Genomic DNA, 24,448 nt, shown 5'->3' on the forward strand with positions numbered 1-24,448 from the left:
CTAAGGACGACCCCGGCTCCTGCGCCCCGTGACCGCCGGCGGAAGCGCGTCCTCGCCCGGAAGCGCCTCCCGCGGACCTGGGACAGGAGCGACGGCGCCCTCTGCCCGGGGCCGCCGGGGCTGCGCGGCGCGTGGAACCGAGGGCCGCCTTGCAGGAGCGGCTGACACTTTTCCACTCCCCATCAAGTCAGCTCAGAGCACACCAGGCCTTCTGACTCCGTGCCAGGTCCCCAAGACACCTCCACTGTAGCATGCTTTCAGTTCCTCGTTCTCCTTTGAGCTCAAGCTTCCTGGCAGGCTGGCTCACTGGCCAACTCCCCTCCTGAAGGACAGGATCCTTGATTAACCTCTGGGATCCACCACCTCTGCTCCCTCTCCAGCCTCACTTCCAACTTCTAAGCAGAAATCGTTTTTCCTGGGAGCAGGAAGCCATGGCTTAAACATGGTATGTCCTCCCCCATGTACAGGGCATGTAAAGTATTACAAGAAAACGTGTTCTCAAAAGTGTGGAAATAGCAAGACAAATGCTTGGGGCCCGCATCCCACATATGATCTGCTTTGAGCCCCTGCCTCGCCAATTCCCAACCAGCTTTCAGCTTGTGGCCTAGGAAAGCAGAAGAAAATGGCCCAACTCCTTGGGTCCCTGTACCGACGTGGGAGACCCAGAAGACTTCTGGCTTCGACCTGGCCCAGCACTGTCCACTGCTGGATTGAGATGTGTTACTCTTTGAAATAAATATATGCAAGTATATCTACATATGTATATGTGACTAATACTTAGTATTTCTGAAGCAGCTTTTCATTAATAAGGGAAATGACACCCATGACGACTCATGCAACTTTTTACAAGATTTGCTTTTAATGGATTTTTGATAGTCAAGTGCAAATGTGAGCCTTACATAAAGTTACTTTCTTTTCTTTTTAAGGCTCTATTTGGATGAAGACCAGACTCAAATACAACATACCCTGAACCAATTGGCTTTTGTCCTTGCTCTGGATTTTTCCTGCAAGTTCCAATACCCTCATGAAGTACAGTGGAGTGTGGTAACCCCAGCTTGCCCACCAGCACAGTGCTTCATCCCGTGCGCTGCCTGCTGAGATGCCTGGCAACGGTGCCAAGCTTTCCTGGTGGTGGCACAGGAGGGCTTATGTGTTGCAGTGCAGTTTCGCTCAGAGAAGCTGGCCATCATCTGGACCTGCAGCGTCTCGTCCCTCTCTGCCCCTCCCACTGAGGGTCAGGGTTTGCAGCCCTTCCTTTGGAAGGCCAGGCGCCTTGCCCTGGAGGTAGACCCCCACTTCCCTGGCCGTGCCGCCTGCAGGGCTTGTGCTGCTCACACACAGCCCTTCAGAGGGGCTGACCAGATGTGGATCTCACAGGTATGTGACCGCTGGTCAGAGGGGCTCAGGGCCACACTGCAGTGCCACAGGGAAGCTGTAAGCTGAAGGTGTCTTCTCTCCTGCACGCTCTTCCTTCTGTGTGGGGAGGTATGTAGTGCAGTCAGAGTGGGTTTGCCAATCTGACTGCAACCCAGAGCAGCTCTAGGTTTAAAAAGAACTTCCTAGGAGCCCAACAGAAAACTAAATACTGTATCTAAACTCCACGTCAATGTTACAAAAATAAACACATTTCTGTACAGAAACATTAAAGCTACATAGAAGCTGTTTATATGCCCTGCTGCTCAGGGAACATGCAATTCTGGAAGCTTCCCACGTACTTAAGCAGCACATAAATTACTGCCAGTTTCACCTCACCTAGAGAACAGCTCTCCCTAGGGAGAGAATTGGCTAAGGAACCTAATAACTTGTGCCCCCTCCCACATTTTTTACAACCAGAATGATTGTCTTATTTAAAATACATTATAGTAAACCTCTGCCTGCAGCACCAGCATCCCATATGGACGTCCGTTCAGAAGATGACCTGGGTCCTTGAACTTCTGCACCCCTGGGAAGACACGCGGAAAATTCCTAGCTCCTGGCTTCCAGCTGCTCACAGCCATCTGAGTGAACCAGTGCATGAAAGATCTCTGTCTCCTTCCCTCTGTAACTCTGCCTTTCAGATAATACATAAATCACCACACACACACACACACACACACACACACACACAGAGTTTTCTTTTCCCAAATTGGGCTACAAATCCTTGCCTCCTATTAAGAGAATGAAGAAAACACACTTAAAATAAAAAACAATCTTTCTAGAAAATTCCAGAAAGTCAGTAATGAGAAGAACCACTTTAAAGCTTAAGAACGCTGTCAGGTGAGGTATACAGGTCCTATCATATCCCATTTGGTCAACTTGCAACCATTTCTACAGGAATGAAATCACAGGGGCAGGCACCCTGAAATGCTGGCTACAAACCAGGGGCTCAGGACCGAGGCTCCCGTCACAGATGCTAACGGGGCGAGCCTTGACATTGCCAACTGGAGACAGTTCAGTCACCGACATGGAGGTGTTTCACCAGCTCTGGAGACAGCTCCCCTCGAAGGTCCTGGAGCGAAGACACTGCCCCTGTCTGGGGGGGAGGGAGGGGGTGCCTCTGTGCTCCCTGCTCGTCACTGATACAATGTGTTTGGGGAATAATGACAAAAATAGCAGCACATGTCTGCCTGCCTGAAGCAAGCACAGTCAGATTAAAATCTTCCCAGGCCAGACTCCCCTGATAATCCCAGAGCTCAGAAGAACCTGCACAGTCTCTTCCTCCATGAAATAGCAGGACAGGAAGACACTGTGGACCCTCCACATCCGTCCAACCAATGCAGTGAGGGCCAGGCAGGAAGGAAGCAGCGAAGCCTGACTGCCTCCATGTTCCTCCAAGGAAGCAAAAGAAAGCCAGCAAACAACCAAGCTGCGCTAACACAGACCACCTGGGGCAGGCACGGTTGGTTAAGCTGCTGCCTGCAGTGCAGGCAGCACATATGAGCGCCAGTTCCGGTCCTAGCTGTTCCACATCTGATACAGCTCCCACAAATGCATCTGAGGAGGCGGTGGAAGTTGGCCCAAGTGTTTGGGGCCCTGCCTCCCACGTGGGACACCCAGATGGCGCCCCAGACTCCATGGCTGTTGGGACATTTGGGGAGTAAACCAGGCATCTTTTTCTATCTCTGCCTTCCAAATAAATTAGATAAATCTTTAAAACATTTGCGACCTCACTGACCAAGAGCTCCCGTCTCCCTGCCACCTCTGACCAGGAGCCTTAGCCAAGGAGAACCAGCTGAGAAGGAGCTTAGAGTCGGTCACTCCCCACACTGACCTGAGGCCCACAGGACCCGGGCAGAGAAGTAGCCCAGTCCTGGGTGTGCGCGGGGACTTGCACTCGGTCAGGGACACGTGTGGGTCTTGACATGTTCACTAGATACAGATCAGTCTCTGACGGGGACCCATGCCAAGGAGGTGCCAGGGGCTCCTTTAGGGTCCCTGCTTGGAGACAGACATGGAGCAGCGTGCATTCCGAGACAGGAGGTCTGTAGAGGGCCATCCCAAGAAGTGACAGACAGCCACCTCTCCCCAGAACCAGCTACCACAGTTAACATCTCAGGTCACCAACTTTCCAGCCTCACACAGATGTTAAAAGCACATCAGGGGCAGCACCCAAGCACAGCAGCATCCGAAGGCTGCCTCCTTCTCGGCCATGACAGCCCAGGGGATTTTGTTGTACTTTACAACTTAAATCAGGTAGAAAGATCTAAGGGTGGCACCACTGTTGCAGCACAGCACCTTAAGCAGCCTCCTGAGATACTGGCATCCCACAGGGACACCGGTTCAAGTCCTTCTGGGGAGTGAACCAGCAGATGGAGGACTTAACTTTGCATTTCAAATAAATCACTGAAATAATAATAAAGGGGGAAATCCCAGACTCTAGACATATAACAAAAAATTCAAAAATTAAAATAAAAATTTTAAAAAATAATAAAAAGGCAGGGAGGTCATGGTCCATTGTATGTGTACCCCACATAGGTCTAACTCTGGCTCTCTCCATCCACACTCCTTCACTTCATGACCCTACCCTGGGAGAATTCTCCTTTGCAGCCCTACTTGGCAGACAAAGAGCTGAGCCTCAAAGTTAACCACATCCCCCCAAGTCACCAGCAGGAAGTAAAAGTGTTAATTTTGAAGGCCCCAAAGGGCAAGTCCAGGCTCAGGAACTCCAAGCTCTGGGAAGCCAGGCATGCTTAGCTGTGTGGAGAGGCACAGCTTCCACGGGTGCCAGTGGAGAGCCTGCAGCTGTCAGCTCCGGGCAGTCCGCAGCTTCCTCCGGAAGTACTCGGGGGCAGCCTCGTACAGCCACTCGGCGTCTACCACGCACAGGTCTCGCATGTAGCACTTGTTGGTGTAGAGCAGCTCTGTGTACACGACGCAGGCCGGCTTGCAGTGGAAGAGGACAGACGACGGGTGGATGGCCACTGGCTGGTGGGTGTCTGTGGTGGCATAGGTGCCATCCGGCTGCAGCTCGGCGGTGCTCATGAAGAGGCTGTGAGCCAGGCAGCGGCGGACGCTCTCCGTGTCCCCTCGGGATGACGCCATGGGCATCGACATCTGTGTCAGGAGAAAGCAAGAGATGTGAAAGACCCCAGATGTCCGGGTGGCAGCAACAGGACCTGCAGCGCGCCCATGGCTTGCTGCCTGACTGACGCTGAGGGGCGGTCTCCTCTCGTGCAGGGCTCAGCATGGAGGGCACGTCGGGACAGGGAGACAGCTGGGGGAACAGGCACCGAGAGGGAGACGCTTCTCTGAGCTCCCAGCCCCTCACCCTAGTCTTCCCTGGGACATGCCAGGGTGGAAAGCCTTTCCCCTGGGCTGATGACGTCATTAGCCCGTTGCTGCAGTTCACCTGATGGCTGCCCAGTGTCTGCTAAGGCACAGCCTGAACCAGTCTGCACTGACAGCCTTGGGTGTCTTGGCTGCTTGCCGGACACACAATGCAAACGCCCATGATGAATGAGCCAGAGCGAGCCCACTGCCCACCACTGGCCCTCTAGTCAGACTGCCTTCTCCTCCCTGGGCCTCGCCTGGTTCCCCAGCCCTGGGCTTTCGCCTGTGTGAAGCAGCACACGCTGCCCATCCCCTTTGCAATGCCCATGGTGCCAGCTGTCAGTCACTGTCCTCCTCGCCCTGCTGCCCTTGCAGGAAGTCATGGAATCTTCTAGTTCTGGCCGCCGACACGGGCCAGCGGTGGACACCTCATCACCCGAGGCGGACAAGCTTCTCACTGAGGGGTGCTTAGGTCTGATGTGGGAGTCCTGAACAGTCTCCAGTGGGCCTGAGTGCAGCCGGCACAGAGGGACCAGAAGGCCCAGGGACAGCAGCTTTCGTGACTCCAAACTGCTTCTTCTAGACCCTCTCTGCAGGAGGTGTGGAGGATCACCCGTGAGGCCGTCCCTTAATGCCCTCAGCCTCAGGGAGGGCCCGTCCCGAGAGCCGCGGCAGCGCCAACGCTCAGAGGAGGATTCCTACTCTCAGGAACAAACTGTTCTGCGTCAATATTTAACAAGCACACACTGCTTTTGTCATCTAAAAACAGAACAAAGACATTCTCACTAAAAAGCACAAATTCTACTAACACTGGACAATCCTGACAAAGTTCATAAAACTGATTAGACATTACACAAATGACACAAAAAATGCAGAGCAAAGCCTCAGCTACGAGGAAACAGCAAAACAGAGAAGTGGGATGGTGGGTAACTTTTACCTTCCTCCTTCTTTAGACATTTTTCTATAGTTTTATCCAGAGAAACATGACAACTGGGTCCCCCGAGGAACCCCAGAGGAGACGATACCTTTACGCAGATCTCCCTCAGCTGTGCTCTCACTTCAGCTGCCAGCATCATGTTTTTGCTGTTGACAAAATTCTCCTTGCACCAATCCTGAATGGGAACGGGGGAAATGAAACATACTGTAATCCTCACATCGCTAGAGAAAACAAGCCAACGACGCTCGCAGAGCACAACTGAATTCAGAGGGCAAAAGCAACACAGGGAGTCGCCTGGAGAGCAGAGGTGTGGAATGCAAGAGAAAACATCAATAATGGAGGGCAAAGTAAAAACTGCGACTGTCCATATTTCAAGTCATCCTGGGAAAAGCTGAAGACCAGGGATCTGCTCAGCAAAGCATGAGCACCTCCAGGGTACACTGGAAATGTCTGGGGCAGGTGTCGTGTCAGCCACTTTAAGCTGCTGCTTGGTAGAGCCAGGTCCGGTTGATCAGAGTGCCGGTTCGAGTCCTGGCTCCTCCACTTGGGAGGCAGCAGAGGGTGCCTGGGCCCCCGTCAGCCATGGGGGAGGCCCTGATGGAGCTCCTGGCCCCGCCCCTGCTGCTGGGGCATCTGGGAGTGAACTACAATAGGGACCATCCCTTCACTCTGCTTTCCAAGAAAACTGAACCAAGAGCCAAGAATCTATCTGGTTTACCCACATGGGTGGCAGCAAACCAAGCACTTGTGTCATCAACTGTGGCAGGAAGCTGGGATGGAATTGGCATTCTGACACAAGACACAGGCGCCCCAAGTGCTGGTTTAAAAAACTATGCCATATTACCTGCCCCCCAAATAAAATTCAAAACAGAATAAATAAAGCCCCGTACAAGTCAGTAAGAAAAGGTCAATAACCCTGCAGAAAAGTGGACAAAGGATTCTGAGTCGACAACGCACTGAACCGGAAACAGTAATGTCCCAAAAGCTGGAGCGAGCATCCCAAATCCCTCCAGGAGGCCCGGAGCACAGGAACAAGCACTGGGGAGACCATTTCATAACCATCCACTCGGCAAAAACGAGTCATTCCCTGCAGGCCCGGAGTCAGGTGTCAGCCCCAGGGAAGTTCCTGCTGGCCAGCGCGAGGAGCCGGTGCAAGAGGGCTGGGGGCTGCGGCGGCAGAGGGCGGACAGAAGGCCACGAGAGCAAACCCCCGGGCAGGGGTGGACGTGTCTCCCGCCCCACCGGCTACCAGGGCCTCAGACGTGAGGATGCGGTGCCAGCGCGTGACCCCGGCAACCCGCCCTGATGCTTCAGCCCCTCCCAGGGTAAACACCGGGCCAGCGGCCCTTCGGCTGCACCATCCGAGGAAGGAGCGCAAGGCCCAGAGCTTGGTCAGTCAGTGACAAGGTATTTTTGCTCTCCAGTACTTGTGATCTGAGGCTGCTGGCGCCCAGGGTTGCCAGGTTCACAGAAACAAAGGGCCAATGATCACGCGTTGCCAGGGTAGTGCGTGGAGGAATGTGGTGCCAAAGGACACTTCTGCCCCTGGGCACACTCGCCAGTGCAGGTGCAAGAGAAAAAGGGAGCAGGAAAGGAGTGGAGGGCCTTTACTGTAGCCACACAATCTTATTTCTTAAAAATAAAGTGAGAAGGGCCTAGTGCAGTAGCCTAGCGGCTAAAGTCCTTGTCTTGCACCAGGATCCCATATGGGTAGCAGTTCATATCCCACTTCCTTTCCAGGTCCCTGCTTGTGGCCTGAGAAAGCAGTTGAGGATGCTCCAAAGCCTTGGGACCCTAAACCTGTGTGGGATACCCAAAGAGGTTCCGGGCCCCTGGCTTTGGATCAGTTTAGCTCTAGCTGTTGAGGCCATTTGTGGGGGGATAAACCAGCAGATGGATCTGTCTCTCCTCCTCTCTATATACCTGCCTTTCCAATATACATAAATAAATAAACAAACAAGCAAACAGACAAACACAGCAAAATGTTATAGATGCTATTATCTTGGAGGGAGCTTTTTCTTTTTTTAAATAAAAGTGGGCCCAAGATGGCATAATTATTAACTACACATGGCATATATCATATTAATACATGAGAGGATATACTGCCATTTTCCTCTTGGTCTGAGGAACTAAACTACCACACCAAAAAAACTACTACAGGGCTAAGACACTGAAGCATCAGTGCAGTGGTAAAGCAAGTTAATCTTCCATGTGCAGCACCCAGAGAGGCACCAGTTCAAGTCCCAGCTGCTCCTGCTTGTGACCTGGGGGAGAAGAGGACGATCCAAAGCCTTGGGATCCTGCATCCCCATGGGAGACCTGGACAACCTCCTGGCTTCAGACTGTGGATGGGGCTCAGTGAACCAGCGAGTGGAAAATCTTTCTGTCTTTCCTTCCCACCTGCCTTTTAAATAAAAATAAAAATAAATCTTAAAAACAGACAGACAAAACACAAAAAACAGACGCTGAGGCACCAAACGTATCCCTCAGTGGTGCAGTTGATGGAGAGTAAACCTGGCCTGGCAGAGGGTGCACCCACACCTCTCCCTGGCCAGCTGCCCCGGCACAGGCCCTTCCGAGATGCACCGGTCCTCCTCGAGACTCCGGACAGTACAGCAGGCAGCCGAGGACGGGCCTCCCCGTGCGGGAGGATGCGGGGCTCAGGCTCACCTTGTTCCCTCCCAGGCTCTTGAAGGTCCGGTAGATGTTGAGCAGGGTGACGTGATCGCCCTCGCTTGACAGGAACTTCCTGCGGACAGCCTGCACCTCATCCCGCTGGGCAGGGGGGTTGTAGAGGACGCTGTCCACGGACAGAAGGGAGACGATGGTCAGTATCTCCTCTGTGCAGTGGAATTTGGGGGACAGCAGGATGGTCTGCAAGTCAAAGGAAACAATCACGTGGTCAGGGTTTCCGGAGCCGCTGGGAGCAATGTTCTCCCTGGCGGCTGCGCAGTCTCCCTCCTGGGGAGTCCAGGGCAGGGGTCTAAAGCCACAACCACACCGTGAGCGCCACAGGAACGTGGCAACTCTCCTGGGCGCAGGACTTCTGTCTTTGAATCCTAGCCACACATCAGCACTGCACACAGAGCAGGGGTCAACAGGAATGTTGCTCGGGAAGCACGGGGCTCAGTGGTCACCCTGCTGAGCTACAGAAAGGGCATGGAGGAGAAGGCGGTAGTTACCTTGGCAAATCTGGGCTCTAACGGAAACGCCGCCATCTTCCTGCCGATTGGAGTCAGGGTGAGCTGGTTGTCCTGACGGTCCAGTGCCCCCAGCAGCTCCAGCTGGGCAATGGCTGCCTGAAGGTGATCTAGAAACAGACCGGAGCCAGCGCTGTGGGGTGGTGAGTAAAGCCACCACCTGCAGCTCAGCATCCCATACAGAGTCTAACCCGAGCGCTGCTCCATTGCCCTGCTAAGACATCTGGGGAAGCAGTGCAAGACGGCAGCTGCTCGGGCCCCTGGTTTGAAGCGGGCTCAGCTTTGGGCCGTCCACAACTGCTTTCCCAGGCCACAAGCAGGGAGCTGGATGGGAAGTGGAGCAGCCAGGACATGAACAAGTGCCCATATGGGATCCTGGTGCCTGCAAGGCAATGAGTTAGCCATTGAGCCATTGTGCTGGGCCCTGTGACTCTGGCTTTTAATTTTTTTTAAAAAAAGAAAAGCAACAGATAAAGAGACTACAAATCCAAATGAGGAAGGTGTTGCAATGAGTTTAGTATACCTGGGAGCTTTTGATAAGTCTACACTGAGCTGGAGCCAAGGTCAAAACCACAACTGCCCCGACACACTGTCCACAGCTCCCGGCACCCCGTCCACAGCTCCCCGGCACCCCTGTTCACAGCTCCCGGCACCCCTGTTCACAGCTGCCCGGCACCCCTGTTCACAGCTCCCCGGCACCCCTGTTCACAGCTCCCGGCACCCCTGTCCACAGCTCCCCGGCACCCCTGTTCACAGCTCCCGGCACCCCTGTCCACAGCTCCCCGGCACCCCTGTTCACAGCTCCCGGCACCCCTGTCCACAGCTCCCGGCACCCCGTCCACAGCTCCCGGCACCCCTGTCTCTAGCTGAGTTCCCTGTGTAGGTGATGGCTGCTGTCCTGCTGCTATGCACGTGAATTCTGAACATGCTGACCCTTGACCTGGTCATGCTCCCGACAGCCAAGTCACTGGCAGACAAACTGAGACACATACAGAGAACCCGTAGCACACCCAACAACAGAAACCGAGCTGTCAGAGCCACTCGGGAGGCACAGAAACAAGAGGCGACAAGGACACTTGCTCACTGTTTACCATTTTAAGATGTAGTTTTTTTAGGGCCTGGCGTGGTGGCCTAGAAGCTAAAGTCCTCGTCTTGTAGGCGCCAGAATTCCATATGGATGCCAGTTCTAATCCCTGCAGCTCCATTTCCCATCCAGGCCAATGCTTGTGGCCTGGGAAAGCAGTTGAGGACAGCCTGAGGACCCTGCACCCACATGCGAGACCTGGAGGAAGTTCCTGGCTTCTGGCTTCAGATCGGCACAGCACCAGCCGTGTGGTCACTTGGGGAGTGAATCATCGGATGGAAGATCTTCCTCTTAACGGCCGATGCTATGCCGATCCGAAGCCAGGAGCCAGGAACTTCTTCTGGGTATCCCACACGGATGCAGGGTCCCAAAGTTTTAGGCCGTCCTTGACTGCTTTCCCAGGCCACAAGCAGGGAGCTGGATGGGAAGTGGAGCTGCCGGGATTAGAACTGGCGCCCAGATGGGATCCCGGGGTGTTCAAGGCAAGGACTTTAGCCGCTAGGCCATGTAGCCGGGCCCACTTACTGTTATTGTTAAGTCCCAGTATACAAGGTGGAAACAAACAGAGGAAGATCTTCCACCCGTTGATTCACTCCGCAAGTGGCTGCAACGGCTGGAGCTGAGCTGAGCCCAAGCCAGGAGCTTCTTCCATGTCTCCCAAGCGGGTGCAGGGTCCTAAGGTTTTGGGCCGTCCTCCACTGCTTTCCCAGGCCACAAGCAGGAAGGTAGAAGGGAAGTGGGGCTGCTGGGACACGAACCAGCACCCATTTGGGATCCTGGTGTGTACAAGGTGAGGACTTTAACTGCTAGGCTATCGTGCCAGACCCTCTATTACCATTCTTAAAAAACACTTTCTGGATTTTGAACCATGCAGATGCACCACCCTTACAGAATGAAACATGCATTTGCAGGGGTTGGCATCGTGGTGCAGTGGCTTATGCTGTTGCCTGCAGTTTCCCATATGGGCACCAGCTGCAGTCCTGGTGGCTCCCTTTCTGATCCAGCTCCCTGGTAATGCACTTGGGAAAGGAGCAGAATGGCCAAGTTACGGACAGGGGCCAAGAGCGTGGGGCCCTGTCTCCTGCATAGAGGTGACGTGCCATGGTTCCTGGTTTTGTAGTGCTTGAGCCATAAATGCTTTGGCCACATGGGGAAAGAACGAACTTTGCCTTTCAGATAAACAAATAAATGCCTAAGGGGGAAAAAAAAACCCTATTTCTAGGGAGTTAGTTACATATCTGTGTATTTTGTAAAATATTCTAGGTGACAAATGCAATGTCTGTTGAAAGAGAACAGGTAAGTGCATTTTGGTTGACCAAATGGCATGGCCTTTTGTGTCCAGAGGATGCATCAACACAGATAAACCTCACACAAAAATACTGAACGAAAAGAGGAAGAACATGTGCACGCAAACGCAACCTGACATAAGATGACTGAGGGCCACACACATACATGCTAAATAATAAAAGAAAGAGGATCATAAACAAAACACAAGTGGTGATTGCAAAAGCATGCAGGAGTCCCAGGGGCTACGGCGACACAGGCCAGGGACACTCAGACACTGAAATTCTTACTCGTTCTGTGTTTGCAAGGATTTAATGACAAAAGAGAAAAAAAAAAAAGGCACACAACTGTTTCTGATGTATGTTGCCGGTTTGTTTTTGTGTTTTGTTTTTTTTTCTAGAACACAGTCAGTAGCTGGTCTGGGGGAGGACTCATCGCCTGAGGACTCCAGGCTATGGCGATCCCTCTATACCCACTGATTGTGCACACTGTCTCTCGCTCCCCCTCTTTCCAATTGTGTTTTTGTAAGGTTTTTCAGATTGGTGGGAATGAAGGAAAAGAAAATGATACACTGATGAAACAGCAAGGATCAAACTTTCCATCATTAAGAGTCCCGATTATTTCTGTTTTTCCTCCTAAGAGAAACACTGAAGCAGTACATGGACCGATTATGTGAAAAACAAAGGAATCTGGGCTCGGTGCAGTAGCCTGGTGACTACAGCCTCGCCTTGCATGCTCTGGGATCCCATATGGGTGCTGGTTCGTGCCCCAGCAGCCCCACTTCCCTTCCACCTCCCTGCTTGTGGCCTGGGAAAGCAGTGGAGGATGGCCCAAAGCCTTGGCACCCTGTACCCGCATGGGAGACCTGGAAGAAGTCCCTGGCTCCTGATTGGCTCAGCTCTGGTTGTTGCAGCCACTTGGGGAGTAAACCAGCAGACAGGAAATGGTTTTCTCTGTATTTCTTCCTCTCTCAAATCTGACTTCCCACTTAAAAAGAAAAATCTAAACAAAGGATCGTGACCTTGGCAGTCCTCTGCTGAGCAGGGGGCAGCTGCCTGGCTTCTGCAGTCCTCCCTGGGCCCCCAGCCACCTCACGTTCTGGGGTTGGGAGCCTCATCCGAGTCCCTACAGTGCTAACAATACATAGTCTCCCACTTGATGAGTTTGAGATGTTCTGAAGCTTAACGTTGTTCCTTACCAAACTGAAATTTTAAAAGGCAACACTTGGAATCCCTTTTCCTTCCCCAACACTTTTTGTCTCCTGGAAGAGTCCATTTGCTGCCATCTCCTCCTGTCTGAGGAGCTCCGCTTACCTGGAGACGGCTTGGACATGAAGTCAAACGTGAGCACGTTGGGCACTTTCATCGCGAGCAGCTGAAGCGTGACACTCGCCAGGTTACACCTGTGAACAGTGAGGGCTCAACGGTCACTCTCCTGTCCCCAGGTCCCTGGTCCCCAGCGAGTCAGCACTGCTCATGAACGAGTGAGTCCAAACTGCAGCCCTGGGCAAACAGCACAGAGGGGCAGGGCTGGGCGCGTCTCGGGCCTACCTCTGGATCTCCGGCACGGTCATCTTATCGAACTTCTCGAACTCCTCCTCTGTGTAGAGCCGGTAACAGACGCCACTGTCCTCCCTGCCAGCTCTCCCCGTGCGCTGCCAGGCCTGGGTCTTGGAGACCCGCTGCACAGCCAGCACCTCGAGTCCACTGTCTGGAGAGAGAAGGGGCACTTTGGTGTTCTGCTGAGCCCATCAAGCAGGTGACAAAAAGAACACATCCCTCAGGGCACCTCAGAACAAGGAAAAACTCAAGCCCCTTTAAAGCCAGGATGCCTCGCAGTGGCTTGGCCCTGCATGAACCCCATGTGACAACTACTACCACAACATCAGAAAACCTACTGCAGTCTGTGGCCAGGGTGGCAGCCTCAGAGCTCTCACTGAGGTCAGAAGACGGCCGACCCCTCCCGTCTGCCTGGGACGGACGGTCCCCTGGAATTCTGGACTTTTGGTGCTAACCTCGGGACCATGTCCAGCAGCCAGGGTGGGTTGGTTCCCTTCTCAACCAATGACTCAAAAATTAAAGCCTCGTGTCACCAGTCTGTGTGTGCTCTCTCCCTCCTCCAAGTTAACCAGACCACATGAGGCACCTTTCCTAGGAGATGAGATTTTCTTAATAAAGATGCATATATTCCATATTGTCAACACGGGTCAAAAGCGATGTTTCAGTCAACAACAGACTGCACATCTGATGGGATATGCCATCCAGCCCAGGAGTGCAGGCAACTACACCATCCAGCTTTGTGCAGCACACTCCAGGATGCTCACCCAAGACAATTTTCTCAAAACATGTTCCTGTGGTTAAGTGACATGTAATTGTGCCATCATCTCTGGGAGACACACACTTGAAGTCTGCACACCTGTTTAGCAGAGCGCTACACTTCAGTGTCTGGGAGCAATCATTCTGTAGAACAAAGCCAGGAATGGAACAGATGGGAGTGAAAACGATGCTGAGTGGGGCTGATGCTGTGGTCTAGCTAGTTGTTACACCCGTGATGCTGGCATTTCTATGTGGGCATCGGTTTCTGTCCCAGCTGCTCCATATCTGATCCACTTCCCACTAATCCACCAGGAAAAGTAGCGGAGGATGGCCCAAGTGCTTGGGTCCCAGTGCCTACATGGGAGACCAAGAAGCAGCTCCTGGCTTCGGACCAGCCCAGATCTGACCGTTGTAGTCATCTGAGTGAGCCAGTGGGTAGAGGAGCTCTTTCCGTCTCTTCACCTCTCCCTCAACTGCTGATGGCATTCACACTCTTGCCCAGCCCCTCAGCCCTTCTCTGCCCTCGATCACACGCCTGCCTCAGCTCTGCTGTGTGGACTTGACCAGAGAACGTTACATTTACAATGCCTGCCACCCAAGTCAGTCACAACCACAGAGAGCCATCGGGAGGGGGGCAGGCTGTGGGGCTGCAGGCCCAATAGCTGCTCGCTGCACACGGGGAGACACTCACCAGGGTTGTACTTCTTAGCTTTCACCATGCCTGTGTCAACTACATATTTTATTCCTGTAATTGTTATGGAGGTTTCTGCAATGTTGGTTGAAATGATCACTTTGCGACAGCCCTAAAGGAAAAACAAAAAAAGACAAAAGAGCCACATCACTCACACACACACACACACACACACACACGTGTCAGGAGTCTGAGCTCACTCCCTCACCACTGATTTCCTAATTCACTCCTGACCAAGGTAAGACCACTTCACTCACTGGCAGTCGCTCTAACAATGGCGGGTGGAGGAGCGGGAGCAAGGCAGGCCTAAATGTGCTTTTTCTTTTCTTTGGCAATGAGATGCAGAAGAGGTACAGATTCAGAAGCGAGTAGATGTGGGCTGTGTGTCCCTTGAACAGCTCTCACTACCTCTCTTCGGGCCACAGTACCAATGTGAGGGTAGGCACAGAGCCTGGCACACAGAACGTCAGAATGGATGGCACAACGGCGGCCCCGGGAAGAGCTAACCATTTGTGGGCTGACGAGTGGCACAGTAAGGCTAAGCCACTGACTGCAATGTGGCATCCCATACTGTGGTGCCACTTTAAGCCCCGGCTGCTCCATTTCTGCCCCCGTTTCCTACTAATACATCTGGAAAAGCAACAGAAGACGGCCCAAGTACTTGGGCTGCTGCCCATGTAGGAGATGAGGATGGAGTTCTGGACACCTGGCTTTGGCCTGACCCAACTCCAGCTACAGCAGCCTGATGGAGAATGAACCAATGGAGGGAAGCTCTCTTCTTCTCCCTACTTCCCTTTCAGATAAAAGTAGCAACAATAATCTTACAAGTCACTCGTTTCTCTTTGGGTTTCTGGCTGTGCTCTTCTTCCCACTCATGGCCACATCCCTGTTCTTACCAGGAGCAGCTGGCAGGTGCATCCTATCTCTGGACCTTCTCAGCAGCTGTGCTGGGACCCGAGTAGCCTACCCCATGCGTTTTAGCTGGAGCCTGCGGACAGACGCGCAAGCCCCCACTGGCAAACACCTTTGGGTACACAGTGTGAAGCTGGGCAGAACAGGTGGCACCCTCACCTTTGGGGCCCCCTGGAAGACTCGGAGCTGCTGTGCGTAGGGCAGCGAGGCATAGAGGGGGAGGACCAGCAAGGCGGGGCAGCCGTCTGGCAGGTGCTTGGCAATATCTCGGCAGGTCTTGCTCATGGCTTCAATCTCTTCCTGACCAGTGAGGAACACCAGGATGTCCTGAGAAGGAGGGGCTTCCTATGAAAAAGATGGAAAAAAAGTCAAGCCTGGGGATCATGTTTCCCACATGGGTTTTGTTCATGTTGAACACTAAACACCAAGAAGGAAAAATGACCCTTTCTAGCAACGCATACAGCTCTACATATGTGAGTTAGCCAACTGTGCTTAAAGCCCTTTCACCACCCTGAGAGTCACTGAGCTGGGACTGTGACTTCAATCCTGAGGTTCAACGGCTTCTCTGCTTTCAAAGCAAACAGCACCGAGTGGAAATGACACCCACTGATCTGACCTAGCTTTGGTGTCTATCAAGTACTCGATGGCAAAATACCCAGAACAGTTTTAATAACAATACTGAGTGTGTACATGTAGACACATGATTGTGTGTGTGTTTGTGTGCTTTCAGCCTTGTGCTCACACGACAAATGCTCAGAGGCAGACGTAGCTGACTCCCGATACCAGTTGGGGGATTGGTCTGGTGACCCCAGAACACCACCGTCTGCTGATGCCTGAGCTGCTTCTACCAATGGCCTTGTCTTGGGCTGGAATCTATGCCTACCCTCCTGCAGACACTGCATCACTCACAGTACTGAACACTGGGTTACAGCTGTTACACGTGTGGTTCAGGGAGCAATACCAATAAAGTTTGCACATCTTCAGTGCAGATGCAATTTTCTTCTCCAAACAGCCTTATTCCGGTCAGCCGACCCTGCTCATGCGGAACCCTTGCATACAGGGGCCGACTATATAGCCAGGATGTATTCTCTATTAGTCAAAACGTCCCCTGCGGGACTGGCCAAGTTACCATGTCTTCCAAATGCACCTGCAGCCCTCCCCTTAAGAAACTTCTCTCAAGGTCACTATAACCAACTACACAAATAGATGGACCCTTCTCCCAAAGACTACCTGCAAGACAACGAAGGTCACTTGACAGATGGGTGACGGAAGAGGAGACCCAACCCATGTCTGAGAGACGGAGGAGATGACAGAGGGAGGAGATGAATGGCCTGGTGGGGCAGACAAGGTCTGATCTGGGTGCCTGCTAAAGGGGACTGGCCTCCTGGGAGCACCCCACAGGCTTGGAGCCCAGCCAGCCAGGCGGAAGTGAGTCGGGGGAGAGTAAGAAGCTGGGAAGTGGCATAATGCCTGCATCCAGCTCGGTTTAGCCCTGCAGGTCCTGCTCCTCCCTTGGCCGGCCAAGAAGCTGGGAAGCCACAGGAGGCCACAGTGAACCACAGAACAGGAGATAGGGGGCGGAAGGGAAGACAACCACTAGCCAGAGGCCTTGGACAGCATTGTCGCACTGGCTTATGGCAAAGCACAGACTGTGGCTTACTCAGAAGAGAGGCTGTAATACTTGGGGAAATAAATAGACATATAGAGAATTGGAACAACCGTGCCGTCTAAAAACCAGGAATGGGCAGGGTACCCCAAGAGCAATGTATGATTGTAGTACTGAAAATAACTAAGACTGAATCTGGCGCCAGTGCTGCAGCATAACAAGCGAATCCTCTGCCTGTGGCGCCGGCGTCCCTTAAGAGGCATCGGTTTGTGTCCCAGCTGCTCTACTTGCAATCCAGCTCCCTGCTTGTGGCCTGGGAAAGCAGTGCAGGACGGTCCAAGTGCCTGGGCCCTGCCCCCACACGGGAGACCTGTGCTGGCTTCTTGGCTTTGGTCCCCTCTCCCCAACTCTGGGGACATTTGGGGAATGAACTAGTAAAATAGTTACCCTCTCTGTTGCAGAAATTTAAAAAAAAAGTCATTATTGGGTCAATACCTGCTTTGTTTTCTCCCCAATGAAGTGGAAAAATCAGAATACATCCTATTAATTAAAGAGGCAATATTTTATAGCATTACTTCAGCTATGGATGTCACACATTGGGCTTTAATATAATCTGTACTTCCTGGAGGTTATGCCCAAAACAGTATGTAAGCCAACACAGGAAGTTCCCTAGCACAGTGGAGGAAACATGCTGGCGAGCCAGATCACCAGAAAACAAAAGGCAGCGTAAACACCTATAAAGCCCCGGATGTGGGGGCGGGCAAGGCCGCAGCCACCTCGGAACGCCTGCGCCCCTGAGCAGTCCAGCCTGGCTCCTTCCCCGCCAACGCAGCTCCCTGCCAACACAGCGGGGAAGGCAGCAGGTGGCGACTCCAGTGCTTGGGTCCTTGCCACCCACCTGGGAGCCCTGGCAGGAGTTCCTGGCCCCCAACGACAGCCTGGTCCAGCCCTGCAGGTTGTGGGCACTTGCGGGGCGGCAAGCAGCAGGCAGTCTCTGTCTCTTCCTCTTTTTCTGCAGCTCCGCTTTCAAGCGATTAAGTATAACTAAAACAAATCCTGGACCAGGCAACTCCGTACTCCTCCTGACGCTGCGGCTCAGAGCTTGCCAGGGCTCTGCCCAGCACACACACCTGGTGGATCTGGAAGACGGAGACGAGAGCGGCGTGCAGGTAGTCCTGCTGAGGCTGCTTGGTGTAGTACACCTGGATCGGGTGCTGCCGACCCTCTAGGTAGAGGACAGGTGCGCCATTGAAATACTGGGAGAACAGGTCCACGTCCATGGTGGCGGACATCACAATGACCTGCACGACAGAACACACACCGGGCAGCCCCATGGGGTTGGGACCCCCATCTCACAGTCAGGTGTCTCCCAGGGAGCTGAAGTGGAGGGTAGAGCAAGACGCACAGTCCCCCTGCGTGTGCCCCACACGTACTTTGAGGGGCAGTTTCCCCAGCTCCTTCCGCCGCCTCTGGGCGGTTTTCACCACACCGAAGAGCACGTCTGTGTGGATGGTCCGCTCGTGGGCCTCATCCAGGATCACGCAGCTGTACTTCCTAAGCAAGGAATCGGAGATGGCCTCCCGCAGGAGCATGCCATCCGTCAGGAACTTGATCCTGGTGTCTTCCGAGGTGACATCCTCAAAGCGCACAGTGTAGCCAACCTGTGTGAAGCAAGGCACGCACTCGCTGTCACCGTGTACTCCCAGGGCAGACCCACACAGACTGCCCACCGGCCACTGGGCACATCCCTTTAACTGCAGCTCAGAAAAGCCTGATCAAGAATTTAAAACTGCCCTTCTGTCTCCAGCTGCTCAACAGCATCATCTGATGCGATTCGGACATGAAAGGCCACCGAGCTGCTTTGAAGCGGGATGTGCACATACAGTTCCCGGTATGACACATGTCATCCGTGTGAAAAGTATCCCCAGTGCCAGCATATGCACTAGGAGAGCCAAGTGAAGCTAACAGAAGCTCCCAAGTCCTTAGCCACCTGACACCAGGCTCTGCAAGCAAGGCCAGCAGAACTGGCCGCCAGGAGGGCCACTACCCCCTGAGATGCTGGGACAGACTTCTGGCAGGAGCCCTTCACGCCAAGAAAGTTTGAGGAAACTTCAGTCAGAAACTGGCCGGTGAGACAGAACTGCGCAAGAACCGCCCAGGGTGGAGAGGGGGCAAGAATGCAAGCAGGTACCAGCTTCCCGAGGTCAGTTCTCTTCTCGTCTGAGACTCTGGTGGCGAGAGAGATGGCAGCCACTCGGCGGGGCTGGGTCACGGCAATCACGCCTTGGCGGCCTATCCCCCCTTCGTACAGGTACTGGGGAAGCTGAGTCGTCTTCCCGGAGCCTGTCTCCCCTGGGAAAGATAAACACAAAGCCTCAGTTACAAGTCAAGTGACCAGGGCACGCATGGTGACACCGCCAGGCTAGGCATGATGGGACGGGGACCACGCTGCCTCACGGATTCCCCCATCCTGCGGGCAGCACGAGCTCGAGCCCCAGCTGAAGCCGCTTCCCATACAACAGATGAAGGCCACATCTTTGGGTTCCATGTGGGGGACCCTGAACAGGTATGTCTCAGCCCTGAATACTGTAGGTATTAGGGAGGGAACCAGGGAATGGAAGATCTCTATCTTGCTCCACCTTCTGAAAAAGTAAGAAACATTAAAAAAAAAAAAAGGTGTTGATTTTTAGAAAACCAAATTATAGGGCCTAGCGTGATAGCATAGTGGCTAAAGCCTTGCCTTGCACAAGCTGGGATCCCATATGACTTCCAGTTTGTGTCCCAGCTGCTCCACTTCCCATCCAGCTCCCTACCTGTGATCTGGGGAAACGGTTGAGGATGGCCCAAAGCCCTGGGACTCTGCACCCAAGTGGGAGACCCAGAAGAGATTCCTAGCTCCTGGCTTCAGATCAGCTCAGCTCTGGCCATTGTGGCCACTTGGGGAGTGAATTAGCACATGGAAGATCTTTCTCTCTGTATATCTGTCTTTCCAATAAAAACAAATGTTTTAAAAATTATACTTAAACTTTTTAAAAAGTTACTTATTTTATTTGGAAAATCAGAGTTATACATAGAGAGAGACAGCAATCTTCCATCCACTATTTCACTCGCCAAATGGCTGCAACAGCCAAAAATGGGTCAGTCTGAAGCCAGGAGTCTGGAGCCCCTTCCAGGTTTCCCACAGATGTGCAGGGTCGAAGGACTTGGGCCATTCTCCACTGCTTTCCCAGGCCACAAGCAGGGAGCTAGATGGGAAGTGGAACAGTTGGACTTGAACCAGCCACTTACATGGGTTGCTGGCGCCGCAGGGTGAGGGATTAGTCTGTGCTACCAAAAAGCTCATCTCTTTGATCCACAAGTAAAACCGAGAACACTCCACATGCTCAACTGCAGGTGAACTGGCAGAGGACAAACTAAAAGACAAGGAGCAGCTGCTGCCCAGACCGGTGCTCCTGCCAGGCAGCGCACTCCTTGCCCTCTGCTCTCAACTCTTGGTCCACCCCATGCTGCCAGCTTCCTCGCTAATTCAGGATGAGTTGGGCCTCCAACGGCCTCCTCTGGGCCTGTGCCAAGTGGCCCCTCGGGACTCTCAGCTGCCCTGTTCATGTCTCTTGTAGCACAGACCTCTGTCCATCACACACCAGGATTTGCATGTTTCTCCCTCTGCGGCACAGGGCTGGCTGGCTGGCTGGTGGGTGTGGAAAAGGCAGACAGCATGGTGTGTCTTTCCCATGAATTTGAGTATTTGCATACAGTAAGCACCCAATTATGATCACTCACAAGCCTCCAGGGCTTCCTTTAGTGGTGCCTTATTAGCACAGAAAACTCCATCAACCTGTGAATGGCTCCCCTCCCTGGCTCTGCCCCTGCCCTCAGAGGCCCCCAAGACCATGGTCCCCCGGTTCTCTCGCACTCAGCATGCTCTCAGCATGCTCGGTTCCCCTGACTCCACCAGGAAGGAGAGGAGTCCATCCGCTTGCCATCTACCTGCAAAACCCCAAACGGGATCAGCTGCTCTGTCTCCCTTGGTGACAGCCAGGCACTGCTCAAGCATCATATCCCGACGGTGGAGACTCGCTTAGGGACACCACCGTCCACCCACTGTGTTCCTGGGAACATCAGGGGCCCTGTCTACGTCCTGCCCCACTCCCACTGAGGGAGTTCCCGGAGGGCTCTCGCTGGGAAGAGCCCACGAGGTGGAGGAGGCTCTCCCCTTTGCTCCAAGGCAGGCTGCAGCGGCTCCCCTCATTTAAACCCAGGAGAGCACAGCCTTTTGAAGCAACAGCAACTGCTGTGTCACCGCGCACAGTGCTGTCCGCAGACGGCGGCCACCTCCCGGGTCGGATCCATCTTCCGAGCTCCCCAAGTCCCCTGCACACCCCGGGAAGGGTCTCCAGGACGCCTCTCCCGGCCTGGCTCAGATCAGGCGTTTTGTAAGCTTGTGGACGAAGCGAGTTAAGGCCAAGCGAGAGGCCCGGCGGTCTCACCGATGAGGACGGCGCTGTCCAGGTTCCGCAGCTGGGCCAACAGCTGTCCCCGCGCCCGGAAGATGGGTAGGCTGCGGCGCTGCAGCTGCACCGCCTCCCGGTACGGGCTGGCGGAGGGCTGAGCCAGGGGCGGAGGACGCCGGCCTCCTCCTCCGCCGCCGCCGCTTTTGCCGCCCGCCGACGGCAGCATCAGTGCGGCCCGGCTCGGAGGCCCCGGACGGAACCGCTTGGCCGGCGGGCAGCCCGCCTCCTCAGGCATGTCCCCGCGAGCACCGCCCCTTCGGCGCCACGTGCTGGAGGCTTCCGGCGCCCAGCGATGACCTCACAGCCGCCGCTCGTCCTTAGGACTGGACTACAACTCCCGGCATGCATGTGTGCATGTCTGTTTAGGAAAGATCTCACTTCCGGGGAACCCCCGAGCACTGAGGAACAACCGCAAATAGGTCCGGGGCAACAACAGAGAAGGCGATTATACGATTCCGCGGGACCTTAGTTTTTCGCTTGACTGTTTTTATATAAACACTAAATGTTTCCAATGAAAACGCGTTTTCCCTCTTTGTCCACGATTCTCTTCAGGAAAAGCATTTAATTCTGTAAAAATCAACGAAGAACGCAAGTATTTGCATCATCTAACCCTTCAATGTAGGGGTTAAACGTCGATGCTGTAATTCCAAATTTTCAGATGAAGACCCTGAGTTTAAGCCAATACAGATGTCACAAGACCTTAATTTTGAAAAGAATAGTGACCCTCTTGTGGTACAGAAAAGGAAAGCAAATTTAACAATTTTTTTTAATTGTATTTATTTTGGTGGCATAGCAATCCCAGCTTTTGGGTCATCTGCTGCTGGTCTTTCAGCTGCGCTGCTAGTAAGATGGATATGACTTTAACATATACATACTTATATATTTGAGAAGGCTGCTCCCTGCATGGTCGATATCTGACGTCAACGCTGGTTCAAGTCCTCGCTGCTCCATTTTCCCATCCAGCTCCCTGCTGATGGCCTGGGAAAGCAGCAGAGGATGGCTCAAGTGCTTGAGTCCCTGAACACACATGGGAGACTGGAGAGGCTCTGGGCTTCCGATCAGCCCAGCTCTGGCTGTTGTGGGCATCTGCGGAGTTAACCAGCAGATACAACATCTCTGTTTCTCCTTCCCTCTAACTGCCTTTCAAACAAATAAAAATGTCTTGAAAGGCAGAGCATGGGATAAAATAGCTTGCATTTCTTTGGTGACTCCGGAATGTGAGAATAGCCAACAATGGGCCAGGCTATGGTCTTGGATTCCTGAGAAGCTGTATTTCCCCCGGAATGTGATCATCCAAATAGATGCAGCTTTGCTCTGGTAACACAGGCAGGCAAAGAGGGAATCTGATGAACTTTTACCCTTCCTTTTCCCCAACCATTCCTGCCAGACTGAAGTTCTTGATTCTCCAGCTCCATTCTAAACACTCAACAGCTTGAATACAAACTCAAAAGAAATTAACAGTGCCTGGTGTGGTAGCCTAGTGGCTAAATCCTTGCCTTGCGTGCACCAGGATCCAATATGAGTGCCGGTTCATATCCCAGCTGCTTCCCATCCAACTCCTTGCTTGTGGCCTGGAAAAGCAGTCAAGGACAACCCAAAGCCTTGGGATCTGTACCTGCAAGGGAGACCAGGAAGAAGCTTCTGGTTCCTGGTTTCAGAGCACCTCAGCTCTGGTGGTTGCAGCCACTTGGGGAGTGAATCAGTGCGAGGAAGATCTTCCTTTCTGTATCTCCTTACTTCCTTCTCTCCGTATATCTGACTTTCTAATAACAATAAATAAATTTTTAAAAGCCATTACGATAAGTGGCTTACAGGCATTCTGTGACACACTGAAAATAATGGCAAGATTTGAGGGGAAAAATAGAACACTGTAGTTTTTTTTTCTCCCCTAAATTAGAGCTTTCAATTGATCTATTTCACCATTAAGGCTGTTTCCTCTGCACATGGGAAATGCAATGTCCAGATATCACACTGCAATGAGGGTATATCTTCCAAAAATTCATTCCCAGGAAATCCACTCTTGGAAAGTAAACCTGTTAAAAAGTCCTCCTTCCTGTTCCTGCAGGAGCAGAGAGTCTGATAAACTGGAATTCCTGAAAATGTGTGTTAAGCACATAGAAGACACATAGATGTAAGAGTTGACACACTTGGCGCCTGGAGCGGTGGCCTACTGGCAAAAGTCCTCGCCTTGAATGCGCCGGGATCCCATATGGGCGCCGGTTCTAATCCTGGCAACTCCACTTCCCATCCAGCTCCCTGCTTGTGGCCTGGGAAAGCAGTCGAGGATGGACCAAAGCCTTGAGACCCTGCACCCTCATGGGAGACCTGGAGGAGGCTCTGGGTTCCTGACTTTGGATTGGCACAATTCCAGCCGTTGGGGAGTGAATCATTGGATGGAAGATCTTCCTCTCTGTCTCTCCTCCTCTCTGTATAGCTGCCTTCCCAATAAAAATAAATAAATAAATAAATAAATAATGAGTTGACACACTTTTGCGTCCTGGGCCGGTAGCTAGTGCTGCCAGGATACCTTGTGGGACACGACATCCCTATCAGAGTGCCCAGTCTGCGGCCCAGCTATTCTGCTCATGGGCACCCTGTGAGACAGCAGCTGGTCCCTCGGGTCTAGCCTTCAGTCCTGGCTGTTGTACTCGTAAGGGGAGCTGCAGCAGGGGCCATCTTTGTCTGCCTCTAAGATAAAATGAAAAAGCACTTCTGAGCAAGTTATTAGTTTAGAAGAGCAGTCCGAAGCTACAGGGGAAAGCCAGAGTTCACCCTAATTTAGGGAAACATGCTAGAAGTCAGGTCTTAGCCCTTGGCCCATGCGTGCTCTTGGGGGTGACCTGGAGTGGGGGGCCGGCTTTCTGGTGGCTGTAGGCATCTCTGTAGAGCCCTTACTGTGTCTAGAACCAGCCACCAGTCGTAGACGGGCAGCAGCTGTCTCGCATATCTGTGACCACCTGATATGCCCAGATAGTTCAAGAAGAGCCAGTAGGGAAAGACTCTATGTGACATTTGTCTACTGTAAATACTAGAAAACATTTTTTTTTTTTTTAAGCAGAGAAAACAAAATCCACCTTGCAGGAAACTCACCCATCATCCCTGGCCCTAATGACACAGCTAAGCCGTACTCAAGGCTCAAAGCGAAGCAGGGCAAGGTCG

The 24,448-nt window shown here is 53.0% G+C and overlaps 1 protein-coding gene across 1 annotated transcript; it reads right to left on the reverse strand.

The window, feature by feature from the left end:
- Window positions 1-3,919: 3,919 nt before the first annotated feature.
- On the reverse strand, window positions 3,920-21,524 carry DHX33 (DEAH-box helicase 33). Its single transcript, XM_041001353.1, has 12 exons — window positions 21,266-21,524; window positions 18,970-19,130; window positions 18,212-18,439; window positions 17,909-18,079; window positions 15,332-15,517; window positions 14,261-14,372; window positions 12,805-12,964; window positions 12,568-12,656; window positions 8,869-8,996; window positions 8,357-8,560; window positions 5,775-5,861; window positions 3,920-4,533 (listed from the first exon to the last, which is right to left on the reverse strand). The coding sequence occupies exons 1-12, from the start codon at window positions 21,522-21,524 to the stop codon at window positions 4,225-4,227; spliced, it is 2,094 nt and encodes a 697-aa protein (XP_040857287.1). The 3' UTR covers window positions 3,920-4,224.
- Window positions 21,525-24,448: the final 2,924 nt, after the last annotated feature.

This window comes from Ochotona curzoniae, unplaced genomic scaffold, assembly GCF_017591425.1.
Source record: "Ochotona curzoniae isolate NIBS_2020 unplaced genomic scaffold, NIBS_Ocur_1.0 scaffold_2453, whole genome shotgun sequence".
Lineage (NCBI taxonomy): Eukaryota > Metazoa > Chordata > Mammalia > Lagomorpha > Ochotonidae > Ochotona > Ochotona curzoniae.

Excerpts from the sequence above, each read along its gene's own strand:
- DHX33 (XM_041001353.1), bottom strand. The coding sequence starts at position 21,524 with ATGCCTGAGGAGGCGGGCTGCCCGCCGGCCAAGCGGTTCCGTCCGGGG. Across the intron at positions 15,518-17,908 it reads CCGTCTTCCAGATCCACCAG|GAAGCCCCTCCTTCTCAGGA; the intron begins GTGTGTGTGCTG and ends TCTTTTTCATAG. Across the intron at positions 12,657-12,804 it reads ACCGTGCCGGAGATCCAGAG|GTGTAACCTGGCGAGTGTCA; the intron begins GTAGGCCCGAGA and ends CACTGTTCACAG.